This window comes from Polypterus senegalus, chromosome 13, assembly GCF_016835505.1.
Source record: "Polypterus senegalus isolate Bchr_013 chromosome 13, ASM1683550v1, whole genome shotgun sequence".
In the NCBI taxonomy this organism is placed as follows: Eukaryota; Metazoa; Chordata; class Cladistia; order Polypteriformes; family Polypteridae; genus Polypterus; species Polypterus senegalus.
The window spans coordinates 92,023,137-92,038,744 of NC_053166.1; the positions used below are offsets into that span (position 1 = coordinate 92,023,137).

Consider the following 15,608-nt stretch of genomic DNA (forward strand, 5'->3'; position numbering starts at 1 on the left):
TTCAACATGCCTAAATGCATTGAGTTGCTGGCATGTGATTGGCTGATTAGATATTTGCATTAACAAACAGTTGAACAGGTATAACTAATAAAGTGGCCAGTTAATGTACTTTACAGTGAATATGTATGCCTCTTTAAAATATAGGGAGTGAACTTTGATTCAATTAAATGGCATACTACTAAGTGGCAGGTCTTTTTGTTTCTTTCATGACAATCTTAACCAGTCATGTTAAGATTTAATAAAACAAACGCCACACATTGAATTGAATATCAAAACAGTGGAGTTGTTGATAAAGCATTCCCCTATGAATATACTCTTAATCAGCAACATTACACTGAACTGTTGAGGCCCCAGCAGGTAAACATCAGTAAAAAATAGTGAAGTGTCCCATGATGTTTTGCGAGGCCAGTGTGACCTCACACAGCTATAACAGCCATGCACAGAAGTTTCACGCATGCTTACTGTAATGCTGGGCATACACAGGGCAATTTGTGTGTGTTTTTTTTTTTGGTTTTGGTTTTTAGTTTTGGGCAAGCAACTACTTGCAAACTATTCAAGCACTTTTGGTCCTATGACATGGCCCTGGTGGACAGTCTTACCCATTCAAAAAAAACATGATGGCCACAGGCTTCTCAAAATGTTAACCAAAAAAAAATAGAGGTGTACTTGAGCCTGTTGCTTTACTGTGCTTTTAAAGTACAAATAAAATAAAAAGATGTAACTGGACATGCTGATGGTGGAAGCACAGATAATGAAGCCTGTGCATTTTACAGATAAAACTGGAGATTTATCATTTTTGTACTTTACCACTGTGTGTGTTCCAGGTTCTTCCTGTAAAGGTTTCCTAAGATGCTTTTGTCATTGGCCATTAAGTTCTTTGTGTATTGTTATATAATATTTAGATTTTTGTAATAAAAAATGTGAAAATGAGCATGACAACGGCAATACCTCATGTACTATATACTGTGATCAAAGCACAATGAAATTTTATAACAAAATCGGAAAATGGGCTTGTTACCGATGTGGCCGTCACTGGGTAGCAACCACACGAGGGAAAAAAATGGCATTTTTACCTGCTAAGATGTGATTAAAACCACCCCCTCCCTCCCCGTCCACCAAAGCTTTTGACAGTCCTGGGATATATTTTCCATGTCTATAACCATATTTGTTTCACTAAGGAGAAACACTGCTTTTCTACTCGCAGTTGTTTTAACCTCCCAAACCCAGTTTTAGACCATGATTGCTGTTTGTGAGTCATTAGTGAACTTAAAGTTAAAATGGGCCGTGAACCCACAAAGGTTGGGAAACACTGCTGGATTTCTATATCACATGCGTTTAAATAAATAAATAAAATTAACTTTCAATGTCATTTGGGCACATTAGCAGATTGTAGTCGGCCTATTTTATATACTGGATACATAAACCCAGTCCCGGTTTGATGACAGCAGAGCATTCAAAACTAGTTCAGTTTCACCTTCACACTCAAACTGGTTCAGCTTCACCTTCCAGAATGATTTTTGTGCATTTGCCAAGTTTGAAGATTGCAAACATAATTTCACTAATATTACTTTTTATATTTGACTAACACTTTTAAACTATTTCTTTTTATTGAAGACTTTTTTTTTTTTTTTTACTTTCATACAGTGCTTTTACAGCAGTCTTGATTCAGTATATAAAAACAATCAAAACTAAGACGTCCTGCACTAAGTATATTTGGAAAATGTATTTTCTTTTCAGATGGCGCAGTCTTACTCAGAAGTCTAAAGAATTCAGTCTGGAAGAAGTTTCATCAACTCTGAAAAAAACTACTGATGCTTTAGCGAAAATCCAAATAGAGGTAATATGAAAATAAAGTATTATGACTGAATTCATTGCCCCATTTTCTTACCCACTTAATCCAGTTACCAGTTGTTAACTGACAGTGTCTATTAAAGCACTTAGTGCAAAGCAAGACCATTGTAGGTGGCACAAAGCCATCCCAATGGGGCAAAATAACCCACTATCAGTGGTTGATGTACCATTATTTTAACAATACCTTTATGTACTTTATGTCTAAATTTTATTGTTGGAAGATGTATTAGTTATATTTTTGCAAATGGTTATTTTTTATATACTGTATTTTTTCTCCCTAAACATTTCCTTTATGTGGCAGTCTGGGTAAGTGTTTCAGATTATAATAGCAATAATGCAAATGTGAGTATGAAGTGTTAGATAGAAACATCCATTAATGTCTACTGTTTTGGGGTGAAAACAATTATTTCCAAAATATGTATGTTCCCTAGAAAATATAGTTTGATGCAGTGTATCTTTGATCATTTTTTTAGGCTTAAAATACATTCTGCAAAAATAACTCTGCCCAATGGTTTGCTTCTATTTCAGTGTACATATTTGACAGACGACCCTAATGGTATAATCTCCAGTCAGTTTTTGCCCCAAGCATTGAAGCTGGCCATTTGTGATTTATCTCAGCTGATGGCTGCATTCAGTCAAGTGTTTGCTAGTGATTTTCGGGAATACTGCAATCGGGAACCTCCAGAAATGAGCAATAGTGCAGTTGCCTTCCAGTCTGTTTATCAGCTGCTGGATGCTTGTACACAGGTATGTTTAATTCGAAGCAGATGCCAAGTGGTTCAAATGTATTAGTCTCCAAAGTACAAATTAGAACGTTCCGTTAATGAAAAATTCTTAGAAGTGTTTTAATTTAAACATAACGAGACCAATAGGAAGTAGTTTAGAAGTCAATATTATTATAAAAGGGACATCATTGACACCAGCAGTTGGTTTGTCGCAAAGGCACGCTTAAAAGCTGTAGTTTACAAAAACAATGGTAAAACTTTTTATCACTGCATTGAGCTGCAAATTTGTGAAGTTTCTTCTTTTGTAGGAAAGTGTAACCTGTGTTTTTCTATTTTGCCACAGTTTTATGTCCAAATGCGTTCTTTGTTTTTGAAGTTTTTCTTTACACAGGTAAAATCTGTTAGTATGGTAGTAAGGTGGATATAATTTTTCCTTGTTATACTAGTTTTTATATCTCTATTATATATGGTCTTTGTTGGAAATTCAATTTAGTTTCATTTAGTCTTCACACTGAATTTTTAACTATTTTACATTGGTATGAGCTTATTTATGCTATGCATTTAACATAATTAATTTTGCTGAGGTAATTTCATATTGTTCATACCTGATGTTTAAAAACTTATGTAAAAAAGTACTTAATAGTGACAAAAAATATTAGAGTGAAAGGCAGATAAACACAACATAGTTTAGCAACTTAGGGTTATAGGTTGTCAGAAATTAATGTATTCATTGCATATATTCTTTACAAAGAGTATGTATGCCTCTTTGGAATACAAGGAATATCAGGTACATTAAACGATTCAGCATACTCCTAGACCTTGTGTATCCTTATTTTTGAAAGTGCTCATATTAAGGCAGTGTTCCTGATGATTTATTATAATGTGTGAAATACAAGAAAGTGTATGTAGTAAACAGTTGGTCTTTACGTAATATAGGTCATCCTAAAACATTTGGCCTATGCCTCACAGCCCCTCTGCTGATACTTGTTTCTGTGTTGATCTTTTTATTTCTTTTCTTTTCTATTCTAGGCTAGTTAAACTGCAGTAGTTAATAAAAAAAAAAAAACTGCTTATTTGACACAAATGTAAATTAAATACATTAAGATATTTGCCTGCTCCTTACTCTTTTTTGGACAGTTATTCTTAGAATAGTTACAGTATATTCTGCTTTATTACCCTTCAGCATATTTAAGCATATTCTTACTCCTATTTTTTTTTCTCTTATTCAACTGCCATATGTTAATGCTTTGATAATCTTCACCGCCACATATAAAGTTCACAGAAAGGTATTTCTAGACAATTTCTTTCCTCATTCTTTTCTGTTTGAGCTTTGTCTAATATCAAAAAGAGCTACTGCACAAAGTGCCCATCTGTCTAGGCTGCTGTTTACAATTTATTTTTTCAAAGTTGTTTTGGTTTGTTAATTTGACAAGGACTATATAGGTCATACCACAGTTAATGCCTGTTTTTATTGTATAGGATCTGCAAGCCACAGCCCAAGTAATTGAAGTTTCAGAAGTTGTTTGTTCTGCTGTAGATGGTCATCAGCAAAAGAAAGACTTTTGGGAAAATGACCAAATGACCTCACTTTGTAAGTTCAGTAATCCATAATATGATATTTTAGGATTTAATATCTAGTTTTGTGATTATAAATTACAGTACTTATTGATCAAACACAGTTTCTTTGGTTATTTTGCTTTTAATTTGGAAATTCCATCTGGTTTCTAGATTTACCTTGATTTCTACCTAAGCAGTCCATATACTTGCGTTACATTTGGTCTTCCTGTCATTTTCTGAAGTTGTATTTTAATTGCTTTTCAGTATAAAATCCCTGTAATACATACACCATCAGACTGCTTCCCTTTACCGTGCTGACTTGGATTCCCCTACTTCTACTTTATCCCTCCTTTCTTTTCACATTTTTTTTTTCTTGTTACTCTGATATTCACTGTCTTGCTCAGGCTATGCTTTTATACCTCTGTGGGCATGGCATCTCAATTTATGACCCACAGAAAGCAAATGGGGCAACTGGAACCAATCACGCCCTCCCATGATGGCGATCAGCCCCTGTCACCCCATTAAACATCCCGATGTAAATGTAAGGCACTCGTGTGTGCATTGCTTATCTATATTTTCAGCATCTGCCACATAACAACAAAGTAGAGTCTGCAAGACACTTTCTTTGCAAAGTTCTAAGTCCTAATGCTAGTAAACCTGTACATAAAGGAGAGTGTAATTTCTGTATGTGATGATTCCTTTGTGTTGATGGGTTATAAATATGGAATGAGTGAGTCCACAATTTGCTATGTTAATAGCAAGTCAAAAACAAAGCTGTGAAGTGAAGTAATCAAAACACACAATCAAACTGCATACATCAGCCAGAAATTGGAACATTTTTGACTCTATTCTGGTCTAATGTTTAAGGAGTGACAGTGCGAAGTAGGAAAACCTTTTCATTTTGTTCTGTTTGGGGATGACTTCTTGAGGCCAGTTCTAATAGATAATAAGTGTTATTTAAGCAGTTCAACTTAATTTGCTGGACCCTAACGCTCTACTGTCTGCCACACTACTTGGCCATAATGTGCCTATACTCCTTTTTGTGAAGAAACACTTCCTAATGATCTGTGTCCCCATTTTCTGGATGAACTAATTTTAAAGTATCAGTCTCGAGCCACTCTACTAATTCCTTTCATAATTTTAAACACTTCATTCATGTCTCTACTTAATCTTTTTTGCTTAAACTGAAAAGGGTTCAACATAACCTTCTTTGACTTGTACTCTACATGTTGTGCTGTATAACCTAACATTCAGTTAGCCTTCTTAATCGCTTCTGAACACTGTCTATAAGGCGATAATGGTCGGTTCACTCTGACTCCTAAGTCCGTTTTTTTTTTTTTTAAGGTGTACTTTTCATTTTCAGACCTCCCATTCTATATTCAAACAGAATATTTTACTTCATACATGTGATACTTTACATTTACTTAAGTTTTGTCTGCGCAAGCCTGTATGTTGTCCAAGTCCCTCTTGTTTACTTGATTACAAATTCTAGATTTTATATATGTGTGGGTGTGCGTATGTATGTGTGTGTATTTATTTATTTATTTATGTATTTTTTTATTTTACTTTTATTTAAACTAGCAGAGGCTGTAGCACTGACCCCTTGATAAGGAGTCCCCAAAGCTGCCTCAGTATCTGGTCCATAAACTGAATTATTCTGCTCTTAGGGGGTTATCTTTAAACAGGTCTCGTGACACCTAGACAGGGTACTCATGGAACCGGCAATCTGATTCAGGCCAGCTGGTTTTCATTTTGCAAAACTGACAATTGGCAAATGCAACTGGCCAGGAGAAATGCAACTGATTTAACTCTATAATGTTGATACTGTATACTGTACATGTGTATACAGTTTCTGCTAAAAGTATAAGTATTATCTTTTTTTCTTTGAAAATATCCTATGAATTTGACTCATTTGATTGCTACTTTTCAATGAGAGGCTTCTTGCTACAGCAGCTGAATAGCATAGTACCTTAGTTGGCTAGTTTGTGATGCCATGATCAGAATTCTTCTCCAGCACTAGGCAACAGTGTTTCTCTTCATAAATATTAATACAAAGTTTTAAAAACGTAATAGTAAATAAAAGAGCTTCATTACGAAATGGTGAATAATGTTAGCATTATATTAATAAAATCTAACAATTTCAAAAATATCAGTTTGATTTTTTTTTTTTTTTTTCTTTCATGCGTGTGATTTTTTTTTTTTTTTTTACATATTAGTGGGGAGCAAAATGATAAGCTACAATGTAAAAATAATCCAATAATGATCCCTATACTGGAGAAGTGTATCTATCAAAACAGCATCAACACAGCAATTTTTAGATAGATACTTTATTAATCCCAAGGGGAATGTTAAGACATGGATAGAATGCTGAAAGCTAATTCATTTCAAAGTATAAGCAGATCTGTAGCACGCGACACTAGAAAACGTTGTCTTCCAATATCGATGTTTCAATTAATGGAACCCCTTCTCATTTTTTCCTGACTTGCTTTGAGGATCTCCATAGCCAGACTGTGCCTGAAAAGTCTTAATCATGCTTTGATTGAATGTTACCATTATCTTCTTTGCATAAATTACAGAGTACACTGTACACAGAAATCATGAGTAAACATTTACAATCATTTTTATACTTCGGTTTAGTTCAGTTGTGTGATTATATTAGATAGATAGATACAGTGGTGTGAAAAACTATTTGCCCCCTTCCTGATTTCTTATTCTTTTGCATGTTTGTCACACAAAATGTTTCTGATCATCAAACACATTTAACCATTAGTCAAATATAACACAAGTAAACACAAAATGCAGTTTTTAAATGATGGTTTTATTATTTAGGAGAAAAAATCCAAACCTACATGGCCCTGTGTGAAAAAGTAATTGCCCCCTTGTTAAAAAATAACCTAACTGTGGTGTATCACACCTTAGTTCAGTTTCCGTAGCCACCCTCAGGCCTGATTACTGCCACACCTGTTTCAATCAAGAAATCACTTAAATAGGAGCTGCCTGACACAGAGAAGTAGACCAAAAGCACCTCAAAAGCTAGACATAATGCCAAGATCCAAAGAAATTCAGGAACAAATGAGAACAGAAGTAATTGAGATCTATCAGTCTGGTAAAGGTTATAAAGCCATTTCTAAAGCTTTGGGACTCCAGCGAACCACAGTGAGAGCCATTATCCACAAATGGCAAAAACATGGAACAGTGGTGAACCTTCCCAGGAGTGGCCGGCCGACCAAAATTACCCCAAGAGCGCAGAGACGACTCATCTGATAGGTCACAAAAGACCCCAGGACAACGTCTAAAGAACTGCAGGCCTCACTTGCCTCAATTAAGGTCAATGTTCACGACTCCACCATAAGAAAGAGACTGGGCAAAAACGGCCTGCATGGCAGATTTCCAAGACGCAAACCACTGTTAAGCAAAAGAACATTAGGGCTCATCTCAATTTTGCTAAGAAACATCTCAATGATTGCCAAGACTTTTGGGAAAATGCCTTGTGGACTGATGAGACAAAAGTTGAACTTTTTGAAGGCAAATGTCCGTTACATCTGGTGTAAAAGGAACACAGCATTTCAGAAAAAGAACATCATACCAACAGTAAAATATGGTGGTGGTAGTGTGATGGGCTGGGGTTGTTTTGCTGCTTCAGGACCTGGAAGGCTTGCTGTGATAGATGGAACCATGAATTCTACTGTCTACCAAAAAATCCTGAAGGAGAATGTCCGGCCATCTGTTCGTCAACTCAAGCTGAAGCGATCTTGGGTGCTGCAACAGGACAATGACCCAAAACACACCAGCAAATCCACCTCTGAATGGCTGAAGAAAAACAAAATGAAGACTTTGGAGTGGCCTAGTCAAAGTCCTGACCTGAATCCAATTGAGATGCTATGGTATGACCTTAAAAAGGCGGTTCATGCTAGAAAACTCTCAAATAAAGCTGAATTACAACAATTCTGCAAAGATGAGTGGGCCAAAATTCCTCCAGAGCGCTGTAAAAGGGTGGCCCAACCAGTTATTAGGTTCAGGGGGCAATTACTTTTTCACACAGGGCCATGCAGGTTTGGATTTTTTTTTCTCCCTAAATAATAAAAACCATCATTTAAAAACTGCATTTTGTGTTTACTTGTGTTATATTTGACTAATGGTTAAATGTGTTTGATGATCAGAAACATTTTGTGTGACAAACATGCAAAAGAATAAGAAATCAGGAAGGGGGCAAATAGTTTTTCACACCACTGTAGATAGATAGATAGATAGATACTTTATTAATCCCAAGGGGAAATTCACATATTCCAGCAGCAGTATACTGATACAAAGAAACAATATTAAATTAAATAGTAATAAAACTGAAAAAAAAAATGTATACGTTTGCCAGTCAGTTTGTTTTTTTCCCCCAAGGACCTAATTTTAAGTTAATATGATTGTGTTTAGATGGCTGTCTTAACTACTTATGGGCTAGTGGTCTAAACAATAATAATAATAGAGTGCTAACCCAATGAAATCTGATTTGTATAAATGTTGACAAGGGACTTGAAAAGGAAATTATAATTTTCTGTCAATAAAATGAATTTCAAAAACAAAATCAAATTGGATATTGAGGAGAAATATGAAATGCAAAAACCTAGACTTGCCAGCTCAAATATTTGAGGTATATTTTCTGAAATGTATCTCCTTAATCAAATTCATCCAAGAGAGCCTTTAGCATTAGTGGCTGAACTTCCCACTCGACTTTCTGAAATTGTCAAACTGCTGTTTTGCCTCATACTATGATGTAGTGTGGCAGTGCAAGGTTTTGAAAATAGTGTGACTATGTGGGTGTAGGTGCGTGCTGGTAGAAACCCATGCAGCCGCAGAGTTTTTAATGTGGTAGAAATTGGCTGACTGCTTGCTTACGTACGAGTACAATCAGAACAGCCAACCCCGCTGTTGACATTCCTTGGATTGTTAAGGAAAGCACATACAATCACAAGGATAAAAGGTTCCAAGTAGGAAGGAGGGGGAAAAGGACACTGAGAAAAGTAGTACGAGAAGAAGAGAGACACATTCAGGTAATCAGTGCAGTGCTGAGGTGAGGTGGGTAGCCTCTTGAGGGAGTTGTTGAAGTGTAGAGGGTTTCAACGATTGTCCTAAGGATGCTGATAGAGCTAGAAGGATCAAGGCTGACAAATGTTGACTATATTTTCCACTGTCATGGCCGTGCTGACAAGGCCTAGTGGGTGAGCCAGAGAGAGGCGCACTGAGGAACAACAAAAAGGAAGCAAATTCTGACTGTTTTATCTATTTTATCTGGATCTATTTTATGAATTCATTTTAACCTCCACTATTTTTATGAATTATTTATTTGAAGATTTCTGCACTGTACCTTTTGGATACTGATTAGTTTGTTATTAAAAATATATACACTTTTGCACCATATCTTGTTCTTTATGTCCTCATCTACCCTAGTCTCTCCTCGGTTATGACAATCAATGTCCTTGGTGGTAAGTTATTAAGTCTGCATGCATGCAGGGCATCACACAGACCCCTTTACATCTCATCCCCTCCAGTACATGCCCCTTTCACATGTCCACTTTGTGTCCAGTGTAGCCAATATAAACTTTTCTCCCCTCACACTCTTGATTGAAATAGGATTGTTCGTCTTTGAATACATGCAAATGTTTGTATTGCTTGTACTGGAAGGGGAGAGAGTGGGCGTTATTAAGCATTAGGTGGATTCCTTCACTTCAGACTTTTAGTAATAACTCTTCACAGACAGGTGGAGGGGTTGGACTTGAGATAAGAGGCCTATGCTTGAACTATTGTTTGGACTTCACCTAGCAATACTGAGAGAACCACAACACTATAATGTAATGTTAAAGCCAATGTCTAAGGACAGCATGTCCTCCCTGTGTTTGTGTGGGTTTGCTTTTGGTGCTTTATGTGTTTCCACAGTCCAAATATACAAAAGTTAAGAGAATTGACAATGCTAAATTAGTTCCTGTGTGCATGAGATGAACCTGTGGTGGGCTGATGCTGTGATCACTGGTTGTTCCAGTATTGCGCCCAGTGCTTACTGGGATAGGCTTCCACTTCTTCGTGACATATAAGAGAGTTTGGAAGATGAATGGAAGGATTACATGCTGGCTTCAAATTAACAGTGGAGGATGTCTGAGTTCAGCAGCTCATGAATTATTCTAAGTAGATACTTATGCAGACCAGAGACTACATAGGCAAGACTGTAAGACTGTCGCAGACAAATACATGTGTGTCGCACAATATTCCAGAAAACCTATTTACTATGATTCCTGTTTGACAAATCTCACAAAAGTATGTAAATAAGGCAGTCTCACCATCCAGTGTCACAGTATACATTCACTTAAATCACCCTTAATTGATGCAGTCAAGCATATAACTCTAATCCTGTTGCCATGTTGATCACTGAATTTTCTCATGTCTGTGCCTGTCATGTGCCACCAATCTGAGAGTTGTCGTTGTTGCTATTGTTTTATTATATTGTAGACCATTTGGCCCCACAATATGTTATGACATGTCATTGATTTTGTACTTTATATTTCTGCTGTGACAATTGTAAACAATTTTAATTTTTAATCTTTCCGTCTGTCTTTTAGAACCATTTTAAGTCCAGTGTTAGGCAAAACATATATTTCCTTGGTATCAGACAGAAGTCTAGCTCCATTGTACACTTGCATCAATATGTTAAAAGCCATATGCAGCCACAAAGCATGACATTGATTTACACCACTTGAAAGGTCACGAATGGAAAGAATATAAAAAAAAAAATCACAATATGACTGCAGACGTCAGGAACCAATAACACTTCAGTTTAGTTCTCATGCATGTCTCTGTGGAAGTAGAAACAAAATCATCTTTTCACGGTATAAAATTCAAATATTGCACAGATAATGACTGTGCTTGCAGTTCAACTATAGCAGCACTAATCAGTGACCCTTTTGATTTCCATCATGTCTGCTATGTAAACAGTTTGCAAGTGTGCATGAGACAAAACAAAAAATAATGCATTGATCAGCCTTTGAAGAGCTTGGGTGCAATGTCTTACTGTATTAGCAATTACTGCTATATGCAAAATAAAGTTTCTAAATAAAGAAAAATGATGACTTATTTTTTAACAGATTGATTTTTGGTAGATCTTTATTTAAACCTTTAACTGCCCCAACTGATGGATTTTAAACGTAGTGCACTAAAATTACTGAGAATTTCTAACATAGTATGATCGCCTACTGTGTGGGCAGGAGTACCATGAGATAACATAAAGTGATCCTCACTCGTTCTGCTTGGCTGCTTATGTATCTCTGCCAATACTCTAGAACATTTGGAGTTTTAGAATATATATATACATATATATAATTATATAGAACATTTGGAATTTTAGTACGTGTGTGTGTGTGTGTGTGTATGTATATATATATATATATATATATATATATATATATATATATATATATATATATATATATATATATATATATATATATATATATATATATATATATACATTTTTTCTATTTATTTATTTATTTATTTTTTTTATTCCACCCAAGATATTGAATTTTAATTCTCAAATTTTAGCTTTGTATAAGGTAAAGTCATGTTACTGGGTACTATTTTATTTTTACCACCTTCTCTGTATATTGAAAACTTAAGTATCACTTATGAGAACAGTGAAGCACACTGAAGTGATATAATTTTAGACAAACCACTTATTAATTTAGTTAGTGTAAAGTATTCCTATTTTATAATCAAATTCACTCTAGTTACTGATTGATTTTACAGTTTGTTTTAATGATATACTCACTTTAATTCCTTTACTGTTTGAACATATAGAATGAAATACAAGAAAATAGTCAGTCTTGTTTCACTTCATGTACTGTGTCCCATTAACAATTTTTAAGCACATAATGCAACTGTATTGATTGTAACTTCTCCACTTTTAATGAAGAGTGGAAAGCAATTAAGCAGTAAGGCTTACCGATTAATTAAACTGTTGCTAAGACTCATTTGGGATTACAGTATTACTAAGACTAGAAGATCTTCCTCCATTATTTTAATTATTGACATTAAAATCATGTGTTTCTGTATCTTTTTCTGTGTTTAGTTTCCAAGATTGAAGAGCTGAAGAAGAAATATGAGAGATTTCTTTCTGTGTATCAGAGGTGCTCCAAATGAATTCATAAATTAATAAAGGAAAGCATTCCCTTTGGACTTTGATCAGTTAAAAATGTATGGTATAACTCCTGAAGTCTGCTGTACCACAAGTATGAAAAATGATGTTTGATTCAGGTAAAGGAAGGGTTTCAAATATTTCCTTTTTAGAGTTGTACTCCCTTTACAGTTCCATGAAAAAAAAAAAAATTATTTTTTTGTGATTTTTTATTTTGGTAACAAAATGTGTACACAAGTAAAATGAAGTCATGTTAGTTATGAAGGGATCAGTGTCGCCCAAGAGCACCTTCAAACCTCCACTTCAAAACCTGTCTGTCTTCCCCTGTACCATCCAATCCCGTGAATAACCCTGTGTCAAAGCATAGAAGTGCCAAATGTAAAGACTGTTGTATAGTTAAAGGAAATTGAACAGTAGGGAAATAGGAAGCTAATCATACCACGCAAGCAGGCTATGACGAGAATAATATTAATGGCACCCTGACAACAAGGGTCCAAATGACTTAGCTGAGGCAGATCAACTCTTGATAGACTTAACTAAAGCATGACTGATTGATTTAACTTGAAGATCATTCAAGGTTAAATTAAATTCAATGTTAAAAGAGAAATGCTGTGGGGCTTTACATCGAGGAACAATGAGTAATATGACAGCTACAGGGTCCAGACTGAACTATTTGCTTAAGTAAGAATTGGGAGTAGAGGTCAAATAAGAGAAGGGTCTGGGGCAAAACAGTCGGAAGAAGAAATAAAGCAAGAAAGTGACATACTTGTACCCAAAGAGAAGGTGGTTTGGAAGGTGTGGAGGTAGCACTGCCAGAAAATGTGTAAAATGGTGCTTGACAAAATGGAGCAGAGTAAATGTTAATTTAAAAACATTTGGATGGGTGGGGTAAAGTCAATGAAGTAGTTTAGGTTGTGTGAATTGATAATTGGGATTCCTGGAACAAAATAAATATCCCTGAGTATATACTAGGAGAGAGGGGAAGCCACTGGAGAGAGAACATTTGGACCAGAGTGAAATTAGTGGGAGATGTTTGTAGGATGATTTGCAGAATACAGAGTGAAGATGGGTTACTTCTTGAGCGAAAAGGAATGCGAGATAAGAGGGTCAGATAGAGAGGTGTCACATGTCCTGAGTGCTGACTGAGGGGGAAAGTAGAAGAAGAAAGACTAACTGCTATGGTTAAAGCAAGTCTGGGAAGATTTGAATGTCAAAAGGCCCATGCTATCTAACATGTAACCAAGCTGGCCAACTCCCAAGTTCTGACAAGTGGAAAAAAAATTAGCAGGCTGCAACCAGTCAATAAAGCAAGGTTGTGAAAGAAAGCGTTCAAGTATGCCATCTCAAGGAAAGAAACAGAAGTTTCTCAACACAATGACATGAATCAACAATATAGAATAACACAGGCATGCTGTTTTAGAGATCAAGGAAGATTTTGATTGTAGACAGACTGGTAACACTCCTTGAAAAGATAATGTGGGGGGACGAATTAGATTCTGTATGCAGTCATATAGTTAGGATGTAAGACTGGACAAAAGCAGGACCTGATTGATCGCAGTGAGAATGTCCAGTGGTGGAATTCTTAATTAGAATTAGATGCTTTATTTTTGCTGATTAGGAATTAAAGTGGGATGTTTAAGGTAAGGTCTCTTACCATTCTATTAAAAAATTAGAAAGGAGTAACCTGACTTTGCACCAATATTTCGTAGGTGGAAGTAGGGGTAGCATAGAGCTAACAACATTAGAAAAAAGGAATATATTTAATAATTGCCAGTCAAAATTTAAGAGAGAAGGAGCATAGACCAACTATTGATAGAAGCGTTAGCATCATTGAGTATATGATGGTAGTTGTGGAAAGCCATGCCTGTGAGTGAGGAAGAGGTAATTTTTTTTTGTTGTTGTTGCATTGTCCATTCTAAAAGGTGTTATGCAAAATTGAATTTTTGCTACAGTATTGGGTGCTTTATATTAAAGCTTAAATGGTTTAGTATTTATAAGCAAGTGTCTCAACAGCCGAATCGGGTTGATCAGTATATATCTAGAAGTAAAAATAAATTTGCAAATCTGTTGTGTTTATGTTGTTGCTCACATGTATTAAGATATTTTAAAATTGATTACAGCTCAGATGTTTGAAAGTTTTGTTGAATTTACTAATAGTGTGTGAAACATTCCAATCCATTTAAAGCTGTTGCATTAGTTTAAATGGCATAATAGCAGTATATAATTCATTGTAATTACTTTTAAAGTAAAATACATTTTGCTTTTTTCAGATTGCTTAGATATGCCTCTGTTTAAGCTTACAATAAATACTATTTAATGAATGTGTGGTGTTTTGTTTTCTTTAGTTCAGCAGCTGTAATTTCGATTTTAATGACAGTACTAATGTGAAAGAATACCAGTCATTAAGGATGTATTCATTTTTTTCTGTGTTCCATGCCACTACTGTTGATATTTATAGATAGATTAAATAAAAAACAAAAAAATGGGTAGTGGATTTTTATGTAAGAAATCTGTAACAATATTTGGAGTATTAGCTCCTCCATACCTCCCCCCTCATCAAATTTAAGTTTGCTAAGACTCTAACTTTAAGAGGTTACATGATGTGATCCAATGCTACACATTTTAGATCTAGAAATCCATGAAGTCCTTATATAACTTGCTAGATGGACAGTACTTAATTTGTCCCAGGAGATAATTGTGTCTTTTCACAGAAGCTCAAGAAGAAGTATGACAAACTTCTCTTCAAATGCACACAAAATACAATTAAAAAAAAAAAAACAACTTCTGACTTTGCTAATGATAAAAAAGCAGTCACAGTGAAGAATTATAAATGATGTATTGCTGTAGGTATAATGGAACCCCCCAGTAGTGTTTCTTGACACACTTCTGATAGATAATTCTTAGGCTAAAAGTACTTGATGATGATGTTTGTCTCAGAGAAGATGTGCTAAACTTGCAGCTTTTTTCTCCAGTGCAACATTCTTATTTGAAAGCAGCATTGATCTCTACTAAATTTTGAGGTTATTAGAGTAAAATGTTACAAATAAAGTCAATCAAAAAGAATACTTTATCATAATTATAACTATTTCAAGTGGAAATTATTTTTTTCCATTTAAAAAAAAAAAAAGTTATTTTCCCTGTAACGGGTGATTAATCATTAAACTTGGGAACCATCTGGTACAGGAAAAGCTTTCACTTACACAGTTATGCATTCAGTTCTCCACCATTAAATTACTAAGTGAAAAGAGCATTTGAAAAGCAATTTGAAAGTAACAAGCCAAATTTATTGCTAACATTATTAT

General features: G+C 35.1%; 1 protein-coding gene across 1 annotated transcript in view; it reads left to right on the plus strand.

Annotated features, from left to right (window-relative positions):
- The window catches only part of haus7 (HAUS augmin-like complex, subunit 7), a 43,867-nt gene extending 29,240 nt beyond the window's left edge, over window positions 1-14,627 (plus strand). Inside the window, exons 7-10 of the mRNA XM_039774896.1 lie at window positions 1,738-1,837; window positions 2,380-2,598; window positions 4,056-4,167; window positions 12,241-14,627. Coding sequence (XP_039630830.1) covers window positions 1,738-1,837; window positions 2,380-2,598; window positions 4,056-4,167; window positions 12,241-12,311 — 502 coding nt within the window. The 3' untranslated portion in view covers window positions 12,312-14,627. The remainder of the gene's footprint in view (window positions 1-1,737; window positions 1,838-2,379; window positions 2,599-4,055; window positions 4,168-12,240) is intronic.
- Window positions 14,628-15,608: the final 981 nt, after the last annotated feature.